Source organism: Phyllostomus hastatus, unplaced genomic scaffold, assembly GCF_019186645.2.
Source record: "Phyllostomus hastatus isolate PE091 unplaced genomic scaffold, TTU_PhHast_1.1 phas_scaffold_78, whole genome shotgun sequence".
In the NCBI taxonomy this organism is placed as follows: Eukaryota; Metazoa; Chordata; class Mammalia; order Chiroptera; family Phyllostomidae; genus Phyllostomus; species Phyllostomus hastatus.
The window spans coordinates 86619059-86641115 of NW_025334041.1; the positions used below are offsets into that span (position 1 = coordinate 86619059).

Below are 22057 nucleotides of genomic sequence, written 5' to 3' on the forward strand. Positions count from 1 at the left end.
GGGAACAGATCTGCAATCCTCTCTGGGAGCTGAGTGGGCTGGCCAGTGAAGGGCACCCCTGTGAGAGAGGCCCGTCCATTACCATCACAACGGCTGATGTCACAGACCCCACCGAGCAGCTGGGGCCCCAAAGGCAGGGTAACCCTAACCCCACCAGCGATTGAAACAGATAGAGGGGGAGCTCTCCCACACAATGCCCAGGCCCCCACGTCTCTGCTCCTCATCCTCCCACTTCCTCAAGAGTCTTTGTGCCCTGGTCCCTCGGGCCCAGAGCCTCTCTCATTCCTGGCAAACACTGCCCATTAAATTCAAAACTGAGGCCTTTGGAAAAAGGGTCTGGCACTTTCTTTCCCTCCCTCCTCTTATCTGCCACTAGCTATTCCCCACCCTCATCAGCCCAGCAGGCAGATAAGAAGCCCAGCTATGAGAAAAGAGTCTAGCTGGTGACTGCTTCACATCTGTCCCTGGTTGTCTTTGTTTCCCCACCTCAGAGCACCCCACGAGGCTGCTGGCCCCTCTCTGCACCAGGCCTTGGGCGAGACGTTGCACCAGGCCGAGCTCAGAAGATCTGGGAAATGTTCTGGGGCGTGCCCGGTTTCAGTTTGCCTTGGACAACCCACGCCTCTGTGCTGGACCCTCTCGTTTGCAATCTGCCCAACCAGCTGGGATTGTCCATGTTGTCAGGAGTGCAGGGCCCTCAGGCCCCCTTGGCACCCTAGCCAGGTCAGGGAAGAGACAGCTAGGAATGACAGCTGCACTGGTCTTTGGGTATGAGCTGGGGTTCACATGGGGCTCCTGGAAAAGGTGGGTAGCAGAGCTCCAGGTCCTGAAAAATCTCCTGTCCTAACTATAGGTGGCGGGGAGAGGGGGAGACCGCTCAAAACTTCTGGCAATCCCAGTTTCCAAAGAGATTTGGTTGTTACTCAATATTTTAATCATGAATCTTTTGTGGACGTTGATGAAAGCCATGCCGCTTCTATCCAGAAAAATGGGTGGAAGTAAGCCTGTGCGTGCGCACACACTCACATGTGCCTGCACACTCACATTCTAAGGGCTCGTGGACCCCCCGTTAGGAATGCTTGAGCTCTAGAAGGTGTGAGCTTTGGCACCAGGATGAGATCAGACAAGGTTCCAGGTGGTGTTGGGGAGCAGATCCCAACTGAAGGGCTGGCTGTGCTCTGGGCCAGGCAGCTGGCTGGCGCGAACAGACGGCTGGAACCTGGCTCAGGCGCAGGAACTCGGGAGGCCTTGGCTCTACCATTAAGCCTGTGTTGGGCTTGGGGAGGGAAAGCTGCGAGACAGAGATGCCCCAGGCACTTCTGTCCGATGCGCAGCCATGAGGTACGTTATGGAATTGGAGGTGAGGGAAAGGCCTTAAATACATGTGCTATGTCTAGGTACTGGCTCATTTCCGCTCCACAACCACCACCCAGTAAGTTAGGGACTACTATTCTGTTTCACAGACAAGGATTATGCGATTTAGGGAGCTGTTGAAGGTCATCCAGCCACTAAGTGGCACGGCAAGGACTGAAGCTCAGGGCTTTCAGGCACCAAAGCCCAGTTGCAACACGCAGACTTCTTTCCACCCCATCCCCACGGCTCCATGCCAGCCTAGGGGACCAGCAGGCTGGGTGCTGTCACACCACTTCCCGCCATACTCACCAGGGCTCAGCTGTGCCCACCAGGGCCTTGACTGTCCTTCCAGCACATACCTGACTCAGGCCAACTTTCCTTTTAATGTGATCTAAAACTCTCCCAGAGCTTAATGGAGTTTGAATGTCAGTCCTTTAAGGCCCAGCTAACTAACACCTGCTTTCTCTGGGCCACCTTTCTTGACCAGACTGGTTGTGATACCAGGCCATGATGGCTGTCTCTTTCCCCACTGAGTTCTAGAACAGGCTCTCCCCCGCAGTCCCAGGCCAGCTTTGTTCGGGAGAATTCTACATCACTCTGTCCTGACTGGGTACCTTTCCACGGCAGTGGTGGTATTCAAAACACACTGGGCCCCAAGTTGCCTAGCCCGCTACTCCACGGAAATGAGGCATTTCCAAGGTCACTCTTCTTGATGACGATGCCAGTGTTAGCTGTATAAACAGGAAAATCGAAGCCGGTGGTTTGGTCGTGTCCAAGGGCTGCCTGCCTCACCTGCATGGCAGGCTTTCTCCTCCCCACCAGGCTCTGCCTGCTCTAGTTCCTGGGGCAACGCCTGCCACCCAACCACGGCTGCGCTGCGAGGAAAGGGCGGGAGAACAAAAAACCAAGAGATGACACTGTGGCCTTTGAAACAGGTGTATAGGCTTTCTTGTTTAATAGCAGTTAAAAGAGGGACATGTACAGGAGGAGAAACATGCTCTTTCCACACAGGAGGTTTCCCAACAACCACGAGGCCCGTCTGCATCAGTAGCTTTACTAGTGACTGTTATAAAAGTTCCCTTTAGAGCTAAACATGGACTCGCCCAAACTTCCTCAGTAAATGTGCAACTGTTTGTGCAAAATAAAAAGGCCATTTCCAACACATTAGGGAAAAGTAATTGTAATTCAGGCAAAAAAATAAAAAGAGGGGGAAAAAAGAGGCAAATGAAGCAGCCAGGAAGAGAACCCTGGGAGGAGGGAGACTAAGGGGGGGGGGGGTGTTTCTGCAGCTGGCCCCGGGGCATGTGCTCAGGGGCCTTACGAGGAAGGTTATGGCCAATGCCAGTCCTGGGGGTAGAGGGCCCTGGGTCTGAGACTGGCTGAGCAAGCCCATGTCAAGTGTGCAGGGAAGTAGGCTGGTGTGGAGGCCTGGGGACTGTCAGGCCCAGTAGGCAAGGGGAACACTGGGGAGCTTGACACCCCTCCCTGGAAGCTTTAATCCCCTTTGCCAACAGGGGTTCTGCTGGTTCCAATCCCTGGGTCCTGGTTTTCCCCACCCACCAACAGCTTCATTTACAATCTACTCGAAGGGATTTCCCTATGCACGTTAAAGCTCTGCAAGCTCCCTCTGTTACCACTGAAACCACTTGCGTCCCAAGCTGGGAACATGAACCCAGTGTCCCTGAGAACTTGGTCAGGGGTCCGTGCCAACTAGAAGGCAGGCAGGCTTCCAGCCCCCACGTTCTCACCCCCTTCCTGTGGCCTCCAGGCTCTTCGGCATCTCTGGGCGTCCGAGGCTGGGCCTAAGGAGTCTGAGGGGCTCGGGCACACACCTCTGCCTGGGTCCTCTCATGGGCTGGCCCAGCCAGAGGCCTGCAGACAAAACTAGAAAATCCTACTTCACCCACCCAAACAACCGGTCCCTGTTTTGTTCCCTTCCCCTGCCCCCCAAGAGTGTGTCTCCACAGACAGCCCGGCAGCAGCACGCTGGTCCGTCAGGGCAGACCGAGGGCAGACTGAGGGAAGGAGAGCGCTGCCACGGGCTGGAGCAGGCCTTGTCCTCAGAGGGACTTCTGGGAGCGAGGTGAGGGCCACCCTCACCCATCGGCCCTGGGCACTGAGTCCTCTCTAGCACAGTTTTGAGACCAGATCAGCGATGCCGAGGAAAAGACAAAAATCGTGATATACCTACGAGTCGCCCCATTCTCCCTTCAATGTCTCAGCGCTCAGAGCTGAAGGGACCTGCTGCTAACGGAGGACTCGTGGAGGAGGGTGTTGGGGGCCTTTTCTAAGCAACAGGACTTCAGATTAGTGTAACCATTTCTCACTTTTTCAATAAAATCCAAGGCTTGGGAGATGGCATCTGGGGTTTCCCTCGTATGGCCCCTGCCTCTCCCTGGCTCATGAAGTTCTGGGCAGCAGCACTCACTCCTGACCCCCATCCTAAGAGCCCGGCCCCACCACCCAGTCCCCAAGAAGGGCCTCAGGAGGCATCTGCAAACTCTCGGGCAGCCCCTTGCCCCCAGCTTGGAGGGGGCTGCCTGCCTCCCTGCGGTTTTCCAGTTGTGATGCATTCAGGAGGAGTCGGGGGAGGGGATGAAGAAGGAAGCACTGCCCTCCCCAGAAGCAACTCGGTGGCTGACAAAGGCAGTGAGGAATTCTGTTTGATGAGAGTCTCCTCCCACTAACCCACACTGGAAACACCTGTGTGGCTTATCTGTAATTGTTTGGTGATGCTCGATTGCGTTCTTGCCAGTAGCCATAATAGCATCTTCCCACAGTGTTTCAAAGTGCGGGTTCCTCTGACTGACCTCACAGCAAAGCCCTTGCATTAAGTCTAGGGGCGCATCTGGGACACTGGGACAGTCTCCGGGCCAGCTGGTTCCGGTTCCCTGTGCAAACTCCAGAGTCTGGGGAATAGGGTTACAGATACTCTTTCTCAGACAAGGCCAAAAGGTGGCCACGGGGATCTCAGAGGAGGACGGAAGCCTTGGGCCTGAGCAAGAGCGTCATATACTCTTCGGGATATGACTCAGTGACGGACACTTGGGCCACAGGCAATAAATCCCAAGCTGTGCTGGCTGAGTCGACTTCATGGTGACAGTGGCCCCATCACTAGAGGCAGCCAGTCCAGCTGTGGCTGCCCCCACAGGGCAGAGCTAGTGACTCCTTTAAAGATGGCGGCCAGAAAGCTGATTTTTACCACACAGAGGAACAATGTCAAATAGTCTTCAGGTTCTCCCTAAGGGTAGAGTACGGGCTTCTGGAGTTGGACCTACCCCAGCGAGGCTGCTGCAGAAGCCGGGGTCTGAGGCTCTCTGTGAGGACCTACGGTAATAACTGGTGACCTAGGCCCTGAACCAAGCGTCCCGACCCTGAAAGAAGGAGAAGAGATGAATGGGGAAGGGACTGAGGCTCTGATTCCATTCACCCTGGCCTTCTGTGTGGGGTGACTAGCAGCCAGGCACGGGCCCGTCGTCCCCCACACACTCCATGCTGCCCTGCCACAGCAAGTCAGCGGTCGGGGTGCCGGGGCAGATCCGGGCTACAGAAACAGCTGTGCACGGGGACAGGAGTGATGCTGCCGTCGTGTCGTGTGCCGCGCTTGTCCACCAGCTGGTGGCAGTCCCCAGGCTGAGATGCACCCCCAGAAGTGTGGGCTGCTCTGTAGCAGACTAAGCAGTACGCTGTCCAGGCCTTCCCCGTGCATCCCAAAGAACCCACCTCCCCTCGGTGGTGAGTGGGCACCCAGGAGTGAATGGAATGCACTGCACTGTCCTCTGGTGGGCTCATCCTACCCCAGGGCCAACTGCCCATTTTGTCTGTGTGGTCCTGGGCCCCAGGCCTGAGCTCCGTGGGTGAAAGCTGGCCCATCACACGGGGATGGGCGACCACCGTCCCTCAGATAACACAGTGTAGTAGTAACTCCCCTGAGCCCCGGCCTAGCAATATCTCATATGCTTGCTTCCTCTTGTGCCTCTACTACTATAGGGAAAGGTTATGCGAATACTGTACATAGGTTATTAAAAAAATACATTTTCTCTCTCTGAAGAAGAATGCACAAATGCAGGGCCAGCCGGGGCCGGGTCCCGGGCTGCGGGGCTGCAGCGAGCAGCCTCTGGGGCTCGAGGCCAGCCTTCAGGAGTGGTGGCTGCTGATGAGTCCGCGGAGCTGCTTGGCCACCGTGTCAATCAACTTCTGCTTGTCTCGCTCATTTTTACGAAACTGTGCAAACATGTTGTTCTTGCGGCTAGTGTCCTTCATCCTAAACAGGGAAGGAGAGAGAGAGGGCGAGTGTTTGAGGAGACAGCAGTGGAAGGGGAATCGGTAGGAGGTGGGCTGGCATGGTGGGCCCTAGCTGCCACCCACAGCGGACAGTCCAGAACATGCCCATTGTCAGGCTTACACTTATCCATTGTTCAGGAACTGCTGCACCCCCAGTCCTCCCAAATTCAGTCACCTTTGCAAATAGTCAAGAGCCAGCTATGGAGGGGCTAGCCTCCTGATGATCCACACCCACCCTACCCACTTCATTCCCTTCCACCTGCAGGTATGCACCTGTTACAGGTAGTACCTGGGACGTGCAATAGCAGTGATGATCAAAGCCTCTTACAGATTATCCAGGATCTACTTATCAACTCATAATCCTACTTAATCCTGCGGGGACCTTAAAGCTGATATTTGAAAGGTAAAGCAGGAAAACACTCTTAACGAGCAATTCCAAGAGGACATAAATAGCAAAGCCACTGTGTAATTCTAACCCTCACTATAGCTGGTGACACCCTGTTCCATCCCTGACAAAACCGAGGGCTTGACTGATCTCTTGTCTTTTGTCTCAGAGTAGGGACCTAGAGTCGGGGAGGGGGCAAAGACGACATGGTGCGAGAAAAGCAGATGACAAAAAGAATGGCTGGACTATTCTCCCACTCCATAAACCAGGGCTTGTGGCAAGAGAAGCCCTGAGTTCTCAATGGCTGTCTATAGCGCCTCAGGCCTTTGACCTTTGAAGACCTTTTTATTACTAGGCCACACTAAAGCCCCAGAGCACATTCCTAGTATATTCCTAGAGCACAAACCATGGGCAGCTCTGGCCAGTTGTTCCGTCCAATGGAGAGCCATATTGGGAAGCACAGAGAAGGAGGGCCGAGGCCAGGCTGAGGCTGTCGCCGGATGCCCGGAGCCTGACTCCGCTGTTACAGTGGGACCCAGGAATCTGAGAGGCACGGCAGTGGGCCCACGCACGACCCCTGACAGCCGCTGGTGACTGTTGACGCAGCCCCAGCCTCTGTGTGCTCCTCAGCTAGTCCTAGTGTTACAGAACTGAGAACTCGGTCCTGACCAACTTCTCCCCGGGGTCGGGGTCTGCTGGTTTTCACCTCCACTGCTCTCTGAGCTCACAGCTCCCTGGGCTGCAAGGAGACGGGCGAGAAGAGGGGAAGGCGGAAACCTGGCACTGGGAGCAAACTCTGCCCAGGCACACTCCCTACCGCCTTCGGCTGCTCCTGGCCCACTGTGTTCTGTGCGGTGGCTCTGTGCAGAGGCTAGTGGGTCGGAAGGCCAGAGATCCCACAGGGTGTTTGTATTCCTGTGGTGAGAGGTTCTGATGAGCACCATTGCTGTGTGGCTCTGGCTGACTTCTCTCTCTGATTTGAGCTTAAGGGCCCCCAGGCTGGCATCACTCCCTAAGCACACTGAGAACCCTGCACAGAAGGCACAACCCCCGGCCCAAAGAGGCCTGTGCCTGGAGGGAAAGAGAGGTAACAGGTTTAGAGGGTCCGGTTGAAAAGAAAGAACGAGCGACCTCAAGGCTGTGGCAATTAATGAACTCGGCCCTCTCTGTGTTAACGTCACAATTCCATTTGTGGGACTGACCTGCTTTGAGATTATTTATCCCAGAGAAGGGTTCCTTTTCATTTCTCAATTATGCTATAAATCTAAACAAAATGAACACAAAACAAAAAGAAAGAAGGAAGGAAGAAAAACACTTCCTACATTTAGAGAATATTTAATTTTACATCCTATGGGATCATTACTTTATGACTCTCCAAGCCAGCCCAGAGACAAGCCGCCGGAGCCACTCCCTGCCCTGCGGGGAAGCCCCCCCGCAGTCAGGCAGCAGAAAGCCGGTCGTCTGCGCCTCGGAGGTCAGGGCTTCCCGGCCACCAGCGCCTGGAGTTGGGATCACCTGACAAATAAAATTGGGTGCCTCGTGGGCTAAGGGAAGCATGCTGCTGGCTTGTACCTGGAATGCTCCAAAACCCAAGCAGAACCCTCCCCTCTGCCTGTCTCTTCTGTAAGCCCAGGCCCTGATCTGCTTCTGCTTCTGCTATGGTCACCTCCTGATGACACAGGAGCGCCTTCTCTTTCCTGCTTGTCCTCATCAGGCCTTTGGGTCCCGCAGGTCTCACCTGTGGAGCAGCGCCAGGACTGAAAGGGGAGTGTCAAGCTCTGGTGGGAGCGATGGCTGCGGGGAAGCAGCAGTAGGCGAGGGACTGATTCCTATGAGGCTGGGAAACACAGAGCCTGGGTGGCTATTGGCTCAGCTGTGTCTGAAAGGGAGCTTTGAAGCCCTGCTGATTGCCAGGGCTGAGCACATGGGTTTGTTACTAGGCCCCAGATTGCTTCAGAGAGGCTGATTATTCTACCTTGTTGTTGATCCACAGCAAGTGGAGAAGCCAGTCCTTCTTGGTAACTGGCTGAAAGAGTTTTCCATGGGAGACACAGTTCCAGATCTTACAGTCATGAGCCTCCCCACCAGGAGGAGGGAGCCTGCTGAGGAGTTCCCTTCTGTCAGGCTGAATTTCAGGCCCCACACTAGCAAGAGGATTGCATGTATCAGGAAGCTGAGTGGGCACAGCCCTTTATCTGGCACCCATGACGGAAAATCCCTGTCACTACTCCCAGCCCCAAAGGAATTGCTAAGCCAAGGGTCACGCTAAGGACCAAGGAGAGGAGGCAGCCAGCCGGCAGGCACCAGGCTGGTTTAGTGGATATTAGTATGTCAGGGTGGGGACCACTCACAGGGTGTGGATTTTAGTGTGATCGTTAGTGTCAATGAGGAAACCAGAAGGACTTGCCTCAAACTGATGGAAAAGGCCCAAGTGAATAATATACTTACTCTCTAGATATCCTGGGGAGGAAGGTCATTGAAAGAGATCCATGGGAAACAAAGTTAAAATGGAAACATCAGTCTCTGTCTTGGTCTGGACAAAGTCGCCCTCTGGGTTCTTAGTTTCCTGGCTCCGAACACCTACCTCTGCATTCTGCTCTTGCCCGTGCTCCGTCTCCTCCCCTTCTGCATGCCCGCCACGCTGCACAGTGTGAAGGATACACCCTCGCCCCCCGCGTAAGGCTCCATTCTGACCTCCTAGACTCTAGTCCCCACTTTTCTGGGACTTGAGACTTGCCTGACTGGCCATACATGTAGACATGTGGCATGGCCTGGACGTAGGATGCTCTTCTAAGAAGCCGGGGGTAGGGGGTGGTTAACTAGTTTGAAGAAAAGAAAAAGCTTCCCTTTTACATGGGTCTTGGACTCTCACCCAGGTCAGCAAGTGGCAGAGCTGGACTGCAATGCACAGCCGATCCCAGCCTCTAGATCGCTCCGGAGCTGGCTAACCCAATCTCAGTGGCGGCAACCTTTGCTGCCTAGTGACTACCTCAGGCAAGAATCAGATACCTTTTCCAATGCAGCTTCCTCGGGACAGTCAGCACAGTAAAGCTCAGTTTGTCAGGGGGTGGGTTCTGGTGCAGGTTTCAGTAAGTCCAGGAACTTCTCTGCTAGGAACCGAAGAGGCCATCTGCTCCGTGTGGCTATTCCTTCCATCCTCACCCTCCAGAGGCGGGGCCAGCCTCACACTGTCCACTGAACTAGGGCATCTTTCTTTCTACTCTTGCCATCTCCAGTTCAGGATATGTTGCCCCATTAAGCTCCGGTGTCGATGGAGTCCCTCGGACTCCTACTTGGCCTAGCTTGTTGGTGTCATGAATTAAGAGGTCACAAGAAGGCTGGCGGGCCAACCCTAACGATGGAGGCCACCGGGAGCACCCACTGCAACTTCCAGACAGGGCCTCTCTGCGGCCTTTTTCAGGTACTGGCGAAGGTGGACGTATCCTCTCTACCACCCCCGCCCCCAGCCCCATCTCCCCGCTTCCCGCCCCAGACCACCGGAGCCGGTACTCACTTCTCCAGCAGGGTCAGCGCTGTCACGGGGTTTACCCGGAGGTACTTGCAGTTGGGCTGACCATAGTCCGCAAGGTAGGTCGACCAATCCCACTGGATGAAGAGATCCAAAAGCTGCAAAACATCCAAATCCCCACCCCAGGGATTAATCAGACAGACAAGACAAACCCCTTAGAAGCCTTTAGCATCCTTCACTACCAGCTAATAGCAGATTTGGAAAACAAATAAAAATGTAATAAGAGAAAGAATGGTTACAAACTATAAGGCAACTGGGGAAATAAATGAGTAACCATTAGCAGTCAGAGTCACCTCTGCCACAAGCACCGTAACGGAGCCACAGCGACCTGCTGGCAGCTCCCAGAAACAGGCCTGCGCACGGCCTGGCGCTAGACTGAGTCAGACACAGGACTGCCACAGCGCTCGCTCACCCACGCCACAGGTCCTCCTCGAGGGCCTTCAGCAGGTCAAGCCCCGTTCCAGGAGCCCAGACTCCAACAGTGAATGAACAGAGCTGGGTGTGGTCCAGGGCCATGAGGGCGGTGGTAGGAGCTTTCAGGTTAAAAGGTCTGGGTTCAAGTGCCAGTTTCATGTCTTGCTGCGTCAATTTTGTCCAAGTTACTCAGCTGATATACACACACACTCATGCCTGTCAACAAACAGGACACACAGACAACACGGAAATGCTGCGTGAAAGGGCCACGGAGCATCTGTGTGAGGCAGCCGTGTCACCTGTGTGGGCGCTGGCTGAGCAGATGGAAACCGTGGCCTGAGGGTCAGGCTGAGCAGCAGCCGTGACTGCGGGTGCCGATCCTGGAACCAGGCTTCTGAGCATCGGAGGGGAGTGCCAAGAGCTTAGCGCGTATTTACAAGGTAATGAGAGCTTTCGGAGGGTAAGCTAGGTTCTGAGACGGGAGATTTTGACTTAAAAAACTGAGTACATTTTGTCAAAGGCTTTGCTTCCCAGCCAGTTAGGTTTTTTTTAAAATCCTCACCTGAAAATGTATTGATTCTAGAGAGGGGCAGCATGGGGTGGGCGGGGAGAGAGAGAGAGAAACACTGATGTGAGAGAGAACATGAATTGGTTGCCTCCCGCATGTGCCCAGACCGGGGGGGAACCTGCAACCTTTGGCTGTACCGGACAATGCTCCAAGCAACTGAGCCATCCCACCAGGGCCCAGCTGGTTAGTCTCAACCTCAGGTATCACTCCAGCAAATATTAAAAAATTTTATCTGAGTAAATCTAAAAACAAATCAGTGCATTTCAAAGGCAGGGGTGATGAGAGGGAAGCTGGCAGCTCCCTCTGGGAGCTTCTGGAAGGGGCACAGTCCCAGACTCACATCCCTGCAGAGGGGAAGGGCCTCCTAAGCAGTCTCCAGCAATGAGATCCTTATGTTTTTGGACTCAAGGCATTCCCCTGTTTCTCTCTTTCTGAGAGACAAGGAGGTAAGTAAATGGCTGTCTCTATATGCAGGACAAAGGCAGAGAGGCCTGGAACCAGTGCCGTGCCGGAGCCCAGGCTCCAGGCACACCCTCCCGGCCTGTTACCACTGTGCAACCGGGCAAACCGGCAGTGTGGGCCTGGCCCTGCTGGGCCCAGCTGGGCCCAGCCTCCTCTTCCATCGGCTCTGTTCGAACAGCCGTTACGAACTTCCTCAGGCAGGATGGGAACTGGCTGAAGTCCCTCGCCTAAAACTGAGAAAAGCCCCTACACCCTCAGCCAAGAAAGAGGTGCTAAAGATGAGAGGGGCGGGGAGACAGACAGACAGACAGACAGACAGACACGTTGCCTGGTCTGGGCCGGCAAGGTCCCAAAGGGCCCCCTCAGGGCCTCTTTCAGCCAGGCCGACTTCAGTCGGCAGGTGAACGGGCTCTGGCCACTTCCTTTGCTGCCCTCAGGCCTCATGGACCTCTCCTTCAGAACAGCAGCTGCCCCGACTGCCAGCCCTACCCTTGGGGTTTCTGTCCTAGTGTCCAAAGACGCTCAGGTAGCTCCTCTCCACTTGCTCCTAGGGAGAGCAACCGACACGCAGAGTGGCCCTTGTTCTCCAGCTTTTCCAGTACTGTGCCTTCCAATTATGACTGCGCTTTCCCCCCAATCCCAGGGAAAAACCATGAAAAATAGCAGTCTTTTGTTAATTAAATTTTTTTCTCAGAAAATTTTGGAAAACCTTGGAGAGACTTTGTACTGTTCACATCTTACGGAGCTAAAAAAAAGACAAGTAAATGAATAACAAATAAGTTTAATTAGAACAATCTGAAAACCTGGTTTCTTAAAACTATTTCTGGCATCGGTTTCCAGGTGTGGACATACACATTCACTTCCTGAAACCTCCTGCTCCATTAATGAATCCCTAGTTTCTGCGGTGGAATTAATGGTGTCAGTATTTTCTGATTTATTGCAAAGAGCACCATGCTTTCCTGGCTGAGGAAACCTGGGTAAATGACCAGAGGAGTGTGGAGGGCAGTTCAAGACTTAACTCCAGGGTTTTCTATCTTTCATCTTCTCCCAAAGCCCCTAAATGCTATGGGGTGACAAGCGACCTGGCTGGCCCCGCTTTAGGGTGGAGGCTCTGCACTCTGTTAGGTGCAGCCAGCAGGAGCCCACGGAGCGAGCACACTGGGTCTGTGTCCACTGCACAGTGCGCAAGGGCGGCCCAGACCTAGGTCTCCGGCCTCCTCTGAGAGAGATGCACACCCGCTGGAGTGGTAGCTGCTGGGGGCGCAGGTCTGCTGCGTCCGGAAGGACAGTTAGAACAGGGAGCCAAGAGGACCAGCAGGCCTCTGCAGCAGCACAGCGCTTTAACTTCCACACTACGACATTTCAAAAGTAAATCGGGCCCTCCCAGCCTGGTTCCCTACTTACAATGGCCTCCTCAGGTCTCAATAAAGTGTCTCCCAAGGACACAGAACATTCAGTCATCACTAACAAAATGATTTCAAACTTATCAGAAAGTTGCAAGAGTAAGCATAGTATAAAGAATACTGTTAACCCTGCCCCCATTGTCAGCATTTTATCCACACGCTCCATCACTTGTATTCTCTCTCTTTCTCTCTCCACACACGTGCACACATGAAATTTCTTTTCTGAATCTCTTGAGAGTAAATACATTGTCCTGGCCCTTTTTCCTCAAATACTTCAGTGCTCCTAAGAATTAGAGATCCTCTTACACATGGTATAGTTTTCAACTTTGGTCAATTTAATACTGTTCACTGTCTACATTCTAACTTTGTAAATTTACCCAATAATGTCCTACACGGTCTTCTTTTCTGCCTCCCCTCTCCCTTAGTTTTGGTTTTTCTAATGCACTCCTGGCCAGAACACCACAGAAGTGATGCTGCACCTTCCTCAGGGTGTCACGTCTGTTGGACCACAGTGTTCATTTGCCTCTCATTGGTCATATGGATATTGATCGCTTTGTCAAGGTGTTGTCTGATTTCTCCACTGCCTAGGTGTGTCCTGAGCTGTCAGGAGGGCCCACAGTCAAGGGCTGGGTTTGGCTGGTGAGGCCTGGTGAGCCTGGATGGGCTGGGCACCTTTCTAACACAACCACAACTAGTTTTTCCTATGCAACCAGTTTCCTTGGCAACTAGTAAGCAACTCAGGAGACAATTTAAGACCAGGCAAACAGAGTGCTCCTAACTAAAATTTCCCCTTAGATTTAGCCTCCATTGAAGATTCTCGTCTGAGCCAGTCTTTCTTACCATGGCTGCATACTAAGGACATTCCAACTTCGTCTTTCTTCCACATTTACCAGTCGTCACTCAGCATTCCACCACGAGCCAGTGCTCTCCCCACTTCCCCATTCATTCACCACGTTATTATTGGCATGCATTGACGGTTCCCCATTTTCTAAATGCCTTATATTTATGACCATCCCTAATTATTTTGACCTCTAATTGTGTCAGATTTGGCAAGTGGGAGCCCCTTCCACCTGGAGCCTAGGCCCTGACCCACCCCGTCACTTTGTTGTGCACTTCCTTGCTTTCTGGCATACGAAGGTGTTGTGGGCTCACCTGGCACCTGCCATGCCCTGGCCCTGCAGCCAGCCATTTCTCTGAGGGGCCCCGGTTTCTCTTAGCGGAACATTATTGGAGATCGAGGCGTGGGTGCCAGGCGTGCTCACTGCTACGCGAGTCTTTTATCATTGCAACTGGGGGGCAGTTGGCAGGCAGAGTTAGGAGAAATATGCATACAAATACACATATGTGTGCATATACACAGGCACATACATGTGCTTACACAAGTGTGTGCACGTGTTTTTAGAAATCATGGGTTTGTAACAATACCTTCCATTCTAACCGTCCTCCTAGAGTTCTTCCTCGCCTTCCTCCAACCCACACGTGCATGTGCTTTCCTCCCCAGTGAGAAGAGCCTGGCTCGCAGAGCCACCCCTCAAGTACTCTTGCCCACTCCCGTCATGTATCTACACTAGTTTCAGAGTTGTCTGTGCCTACCACTCCGGGAAGTGCCAACTAGAAAACAGGAGTTCGAATTTGTTTGCAGTTATCTCTCCCAACCCAAGACTGAATGTATATGATCAATTCTGAGTTCGAAAATTGGTTCTTTTTTTGGTTCCCTTTGGTTTAGTTATGGTAGTCATCTAAATACAACGAGGTTCATTTGTTTCCAATTGCTTTTAGTTTTAGGCTCTTCTCTCCCATCCTCGTTAATTTAATTTTTAAAATATGTAGGACATTACTGTACTTCCAAAAGTAAAAACTATACACACGAAAATTAACTTAGAGAAGTCATTCCTTCCCTGGTTGTATCCCTTTTACCCCAATTCTTTCAGAGCCTTGTCGGAGCCAACTCGATCGTTTCTGGGTTTGTCTTTCCCATGTTTCTGTGTGTACAGATCAGCTGATACACAGACACTTTCTTACCTCCCCTTCTTTCTGTCATGTAAGTAGCGAACTACGCACGCACTTTAAAGCATCTTATTTCTTGATGTTTACAAGTAAGTGGTGGACAGAGAAGGAGAAAGAAGAGTCAGAGGTGGGAGACGGAACTTAAGATCACTATTCCCCAAACTCCGAGCATCACTTTTGCAGCTTTTATCACATCCTCATGCTGTGTGGGTTAGTATTTACTTAACTTTGTTTTCTCCGTATTGATTCATGTTTTAATCATAAGAAAAATGTAAAAGGACATTTTGTATCACTACTATAAATGAGAAACCACTCTGGCTTGCCATAAGTAAGAGGCAAGTTAAATACTAACACCCGGATGAGATGTTCTCTTTGTTATCACTAAGACTAAAAATAAATAGCTTGTTCAAGACATGATGTAGTGTTTGATGGTGCATCTGGGTACTACGTAGACCTGTACCTGAATTACCACTTTGCATGGTCTTCTGCACCTCTAGTGGTTCATCCACCTAGATGTGTTCCCTGTGTTTTGGAATTAGTGTGTGACTTCAGCCAAGAGGTGAGTCACGACTGTGTGCCTGGAACAGAGCTAAGTGGTCAGCGTGCACAAAGAAGCACTTAGAAGTTTCAGCCATGCATCAGTCTCATTATGAGAGCAGGTCAGTGCACACACGGGCCTGTGTCCTGAGCTGTCAGGAGGCCCACGGTCAAGGGCTGGGTTTGGCTGGAGAGGCCTGGTGAGCCTAGAAGGGCCAGGCACCTTGCCAACACGGCCTCGAGGACAGTTCATTCTTTCCTGTGACCAGGTATCCTCATCAGTTGTGGGTTTCCCTCAGCTGGCTTTTGATGAGTTCTTATTTCTGTGTCAGAACGCTGTTAAAATTCTTGATTCTGTACGTCATGACTGGTGATAGAATTTACAGAACCATACTCTGGGCTTGCACTGTGTTCACTATATTTATATTTCTTAAGAGTTGCATAAAAATTATACCCTTTTTAAGTTTGAAAAGTTCAAGTGAAGTAACACCTTCTGTTACTCATAGATTTGAAATATGAATAATAAAACATATTTGCTTGTCTGAGATTTTGTTAATGAAGACGTAAACCCACTGAATTAAGCAAATGTTTTTAAAGCATCTCACATATGCAAGGAACAGAACTAGGCCTTTCAAATGATATTAAAAGACGTGGTTTCCCCTCTTACAGGAGAATAAGAGAAAATCATGGACAACTGTGGCACAAGCAAAGTGAGTTAAATGCTACTGAATGACAAACTGATCAGTCCCTCCCCTTTTGAACTATCTACTGAATATTTTGCCACTTTCCACTTACAGTGGAATTTAAACAGCAAATACAAACTGGCAGAGACCATACTCACACATACAGATTATATTTTAAATTAATCTGGCTATCAGGTCATGCCTTAAAGGTCATGGGAATAATCTCGGCAATACCACATACCAGTTATATCTTTGTCATCGAGTTCAATTGGGAAATTTGCTTGGCATTTTATTAACATTAATGGCAGATTTAAACAAAAATTTTATCTTGAAATAACTTTAGACTTACATAAAAATTGCAAAAACAGTTTAGACAGTTCCTCTATACCCTTTGCTCCATGGTGCAATGATCAGAACCAAGAAATTCACAGTGGACCATCCTGGTAACTAAATTACAACTTTATTCCAGTTTTACCACGTTTTCCACTAATGTCTTTTTTCCCGTCCAACCCAGTCCCACATTGCATACAGACAGCACGTCTCCTTAGTCTCTTCTAATCTGTTACAATTCCTCGTATTTATCTTTCAAGACTGATACTTATGAATAGTTTACTTCTGGTCATTTATTTCGCAGAATGTCCCTCAACTTGGGTCTGCCCAATATTTTCTCATGGTTAGACTGAGGCAGTAGTTCTGAGCCAGGGGAGACCCTGCCTCCCAGGGGACACCTGGCAATGTCTGGGGCATCTGTGGCTGTAAGAAAGCTGGGGGCAGGAGATGGTGATGCTACTGGCATCCAGTGGGTAGAAGTCAGGGTCGCTCTTAGACACCCCACAGTGCTCAGGACAGCATAACCCCGCTCGACACAGTGACAGTGCCGAGGTTGAGCAACTCTGCATTGACATTATGCATTTTTTTGTAATAAAAATACTATAGAAGTGACATGGTGCCCTTCTTAGTCACCATCACTTCAGATGTATGCCATGTCCCTATATCTCATTATTGGTGACATTAACCTTGACCACTTGGTTAGGGTGGTGGCTAATGAATCTCTCTACTGCAAAGTTACTATTTTTACCTTTGTAATTAATACATTTCTTGTGAAAGATGGACTTTGAGACTATGCAAATATCCCGCTTCTGCTCAAACTTTGGTGGATCCTACCTGCTACAATAATTACTGTGCTGTTTGACTACTTCTCTCATTTCTCTGTAATTATTAACTGGAAGTCTTTGGTAAGAAGTGCTAACCCTTCTCTTCCATTTATTTATTTGTCCAAGTATTCTATCTGTATGATCTCATGGACATTTATTTTATTTCATGGATTATAATTTCACACAATAGCTACTTTGCTGTTCAAATTGTTCGGCTCTGGTCACTGGGACTCCTTCAGACCGGCTTGCCTGTGTGTTTTCCACCTGCCCCTGTGCTTTCTGAACGCGTCCTACTTCCCGGCATTGTAAGATGTTCTAAGCTCATCTTGTACCTTCTCTGCCCCTGTTTTGTGTTTGTCACTTTTCCAAGGAGCTAAGGTTCTTTTAATTGAAGAATGGTTTTTAGAAACCAAGATTTGGGAACACAGCATGCTCATTTGTGCTGTGTATCATTGCTTTTAGGCCTTCGCAGTGGACAGAGCTAAGCAATCCACACGTGTTTACTGACTTGCACATACAAACACATCTATATCTCTGTATCTACCTGTATATGTAAAGTAAAATCACGAGTTCATATTTGATGTTTCTGATTTCAGTCTATCATCATGAGTTCGGTCATTCCCTAATCCATCACTTCTTTCTCTGACAGTGAGAAACCCAACTATTGTTATCTGTATTTTACTTACAGCTGACCCTTGGACAACATGGGTTTGAACTGCATGGGTCCACTCACACACAGATTTTTTTTTTTCAGTAGGATCCTGTACTGTTCGCATCCACAGCAGCCTGCAGATGTGGAGGGTTGACTGCATGCACTGGCCTACAGCATTTTATGTAGGGGACCTGAGCATCTGTGGAGTCTGCTGTCTGCCTGGGGTCTTGGAACGGATCTCCTGTGAATACCAAGGAACAGCTAAGTTTGGGGAAATCAGAAGTTATCCACAGACCTTCGACGCCCCTCATCCGTGCATTGTTCAAGGGTCAATTGTATTTGTTCAATCCTAGTATAATTTCAGATTGCTAATCCATACCCCTGTGAGAAACAAATTTACGAACTAGTGTATAGGATCTGTATGTTGTTTATGTCTTTTGGCTTTCTAGTCAAAACCACTGGTTTGGAAATTATGCAGGTTAGTTCTTTTCTTCCTCACCTCCTTCAGTGTGGCATGTTTTTCTTTCGAGGTTCAGTTAGATTTATTTCGCATTGTTTGTGTTACATTTTGGATTACCCCCACAATCTAGCTGATTTTAATTCTTTATTTATTTGGGGGAATAAGTCAGAGCTATATAGAGAGTGTACTCAGAAGTATCAGTCCCTCCTCATCCCAATTAACATGTTCTTTTCTCCCCAGCCCTCTCTACATCTTTTCTGTCCATCCCTTGCAGGTGCCCAATCTAGTTTCTGGTTTATACTTTTTTATTTCTTTCGTATAAATGAGAAGATACATGTGTATTTTCCTATATCCTCTTCTTTCTCACCTCAAGGGAAGCACACTCCAGACACTCTTTTGTGCTTTGCCTGTTTCACTTAATGGTATCTCTTAGAACTCATTACCTAGATGCTAATTGCTCATTAATGGTCATATTTTTCATTTATTAATACAAATGCTCTTTTTATAAGCCAGACAAGGCATTTTCAAGGGACAGACAAAACATGTTGTGATGCATTTTATCATTAAACTGGAAGAACAGGAGAGTGTTAGATATTTAGAAAGTAGGACACATGGGTAAACGTTAGGGCCACTTTACTCAAAAGAAAACTCGAGCAGTCCTGACTGGTGTGGCTCAGTTGGCTGGGCTTCATCCCACAAAGCAATAGGTTACTAGTTTGATTCCTGGTCAGGGAACATGCCTGGGTTGTGGGTTTGGTCCCGGGATGGGGAGCTCCCCAAGGATGGGGATTGTGCTCTCTCTTTATGATGACTCCACAGCATGGATTTGCATAGGCTACATTTCCAGCAGGTAGTCACCAAAGACACGCTAAATGGAGTTAAAATAGGCAAATTGACTTTTATAGGAATGATATTGGCTAGATGATGAAGCAGACTTATAATTTGTTTCTCGCAACAAATGGACCCAACCTAAGGTCCTCCTGACCCGTATCACATCATTATAAGGTATTTTTCATAAAAACCGATGCACAGGTGCCTCTCAGGAGGCTGTTCAGCACCGCAAGATGAGCCTCAGCTTGATGGTCCCCTGACTGATGGTGTGACCCCAGAGAAGCAAATCTTTTTCTTGTTCAGATATTGAATTATAACAGCTACTATCAACAGCTGAGGGCAGACCAAGAGAATGATTATGAAAAGACCACTAAAAACACAGAGTTGACTGATGACTCATTTGTGTTTGCTGCCCAAGACCTCCCTCAACTCCTAATCTGGGCCATTCATTCAAAGGAGAGGGTCTGCCTGCCTCCCACACATCCTCCGGAGCATTTCCTGACACAGGAATCTGGGTGAACACAGGAGGAAATAGAAACTGGGAGTTATTTTAACAAACTTACAATGAGTACCAACAATGCATCAGGCACTCTTCTAGGCACATGAAAGGATGAATGAGCCATCTCAAGTCTTGCGGAACTCAGTCTGGTCAACAGTAGGTACAGAATGACGTGAATACTCTAAAAGGTACTCTAACGGGGTGCAAAGAGAGTTCAAAAGAAGGACATCTCAGCCTGGGCCAGGGAGGTGGGGACTACTCTAGGAACAAGCAAGACAAATGGCACAGGTGATACATGGCCTCACACACTGGGCTAAGGAGGCTGAGTTTTAGCCTGGAGGCTTCTCTGCATGTTTGCGTCCGGGTTGCTACCTGCTTTCCTTCAGATTATGGGATGAAAAACTACAGCTACCACTTGTTTTTGTAAATAAAATTTTATTAGAACACAGCCACGCTCATTGGTTAATGTAAGAGTTATCATTGTTTATGTTCTATAACAGTTGAGTTAAGTAGTGACAGAGACCATATGACCTGAAAAATATAAAATACCTACTATCCAGTTCTTTACTGAAAATGTTTGCCTCTTGATCACGCAGGGAGGGCAGTGTGCTCTGAAATTCTCTTAGATGTAAGAGACGGCTAATATCTACTAAATTAAAACAAGGAAAGAAAATGGCTTAGGGGAGACCCTCCCAATTGTAAGGAGATGGCAAAACTTCCTAACTTCATTATTCTTTTAGGGCAGAGAAATGCATTTGGGAAATATCTTGACTGTAAGCTGCCCAGGGTAGTAGAGAAGGGGAAAGGAGTTTGTTACTCTGGTTCTTGAGACTGAATCTAAAAAGAAGCGACTTAACCAACATGTGTGAGAGAGTGAAGAAGGACAGTCCTCGTGTTCTTCCAGCTCCAAGCAACTTTGGAGACCTGGGATGCCTATTAAGTGACTTTTCCAAAGCAGCTTGCTGTGTAGTATGTGATATAAATCTTCCTTAAAAATCACCCGCTGAATCCCACTTGTTAGACAAATCTGTGCTTTCAATTGCTTGAGAGATTTTTTTTTTTTTTTGGAATTCGAAGAGGCTGAGTTTCATACGAGCCAGCTGCAAAACTACACTCTGGAAATGGAAGCCCAGGAAAAATAAAAGAATACTGGAAGTATCAGGGATTCACAGAAACCTGAATGAGGCCTTTGGAGTTTTTTCACAGGCTATGGAACTGGGGTGCAGGGAGGTTCCCAGTTTCTCTGGGTCCCTGGAAGTTAAAGGAATGTGGCTTTTTCATGAGTTTTGCAATTATGGCCCCTCAGCAGGCTGGCTCTTGGGCCTCCCAGAAGGTCTGACTCCCTCTTCTTTTTGCCCCTGGTTGAGCAAGGGCTGGGGCAGGCCAGCAGTGGCCCTGCAGCTCCCTGATCTCGCTCCAGCCAGCTCAGCTGCCAGGTGGATGGAGGCTTCGTTAAGCTCTTTATCAGAGACCAAGTGCACATGAGCAGCTTCCCCTGAAAGGGAATGTCCCTCAGAGAAATATTTATTTGCCTCATAAATGTGAGTTTATGGGTTTGCTATCTAAACTCTTCACCTCTGAGGCTACCTTGGTGAAGAGAAAGACAGGGAAGCTTAAGGCTCTCTCACTGTCATCAGCTGGGGCCTGGGAGGAGACTCCCAAATAAAAATGCCAACACCAAGCACTCCTGTGTGTCGGAGACTTCTGTAAGGCCATTGCACACGGGGACAGCACCTATCCCGCTGCGGGGACAGAAGGAATACCTCTTATCTATCACACTGGGTGGTAACCGCCACACTGTACATGCAGCTTAAGGGGGAGGTGGGGGCTTCCTCTGCGGGCTGGCTGAATGGCTCCTGTTGGTGTGGGGAAGCTGCGGCCACAGATGAGGCCAAACAGGCCACGGCTGTGGGCCAGTGGTCATTTTCTTTCAGCACATTGCAGTTTGTCAAAGGTTCCTAGATAAGTGCATTAGAGAGTATAAGGCGGAATTTTTAAATAAACTACTTTCCCTCTCTGGCCAAAATGAATATGTGGTCTAAAAGCACCCTGCAAAGATGCTATGGATTGAAAATGTTGACAATGGAAGCATAGGCAAAACATCAAGAAAATGTCAGCATTTGCATGTCTCAGCACCACGTGCAAACTCTTTATCACCCACATGATAAAGTAAAAATAACGACGGGTTAATCAGATATGACACAGCCATCCTCCAAATTTGAAATGATCAAAGTCTGTTTAAAATGATTCATGTCCACTACTGTGAATAATGAACTTTACTTCGCCCAAGTACGTACTGTGCCATGAAATGTTAATGATAGTAATATGTGTGTGTACACACTCACATGGGCGTGCACACTCCTGGGCGCACACACAAGCAAACTTCCAAAGGTAATGATAATGTTCTGTCTCTTAAAATGCAGTGAGGAAGATGGCGTGTGAGGGACTATCCTTTGGTCATTATTCATATCTGATTACAATTTGTTAATAAAATGTTAAACATACAAATACATTCAGAGTGAGTTCTCAAGATGTTTGTTGCCAACAGCAGTGGTCAACCAAAAAAGGCTTGGAAACACAGGTTAGATAACCTGCTGGAAAATCTTATCACAGATTCATAATGGAAATGACTTGGCTTCTATCTTGTCTGTGGATGAATAATGTTAAGAAACATTATTTGTACAAAACTACTTCTTGATGTATGAGAGTCACTACGAACCCCAGCCCAGGAACTTTATGACTGACATAAGAAAAATATTTAACATTAAAGTACAGCGAAGTGGGGAATGTCCATACACCCTGGGTGAGTTTAAGTTTGCAGCGAGTCGGAATCTCA

The 22057-nt window shown here is 49.3% G+C and overlaps 1 protein-coding gene across 4 annotated transcripts in view; it reads right to left on the minus strand.

The window, feature by feature from the left end:
* Positions 1 to 2280: 2280 nt before the first annotated feature.
* The window catches only part of EXOC6B (exocyst complex component 6B), a 556350-nt gene continuing 536573 nt past the window's right edge, over positions 2281 to 22057 (minus strand). For 3 of the 4 annotated variants that reach the window (XM_045827527.1, XM_045827529.1, XM_045827530.1), the window contains 3 exons: positions 9537 to 9649; positions 8471 to 8482; positions 2281 to 5617 (listed from right to left, as the gene is read on the minus strand). In XM_045827527.1, coding sequence (XP_045683483.1) covers positions 5491 to 5617; positions 8471 to 8482; positions 9537 to 9649 — 252 coding nt within the window. In that variant the 3' untranslated portion in view covers positions 2281 to 5490. The remainder of the gene's footprint in view (positions 5618 to 8470; positions 8483 to 9536; positions 9650 to 22057) is intronic. The other variant, XM_045827528.1, reaches the window with a different exon arrangement.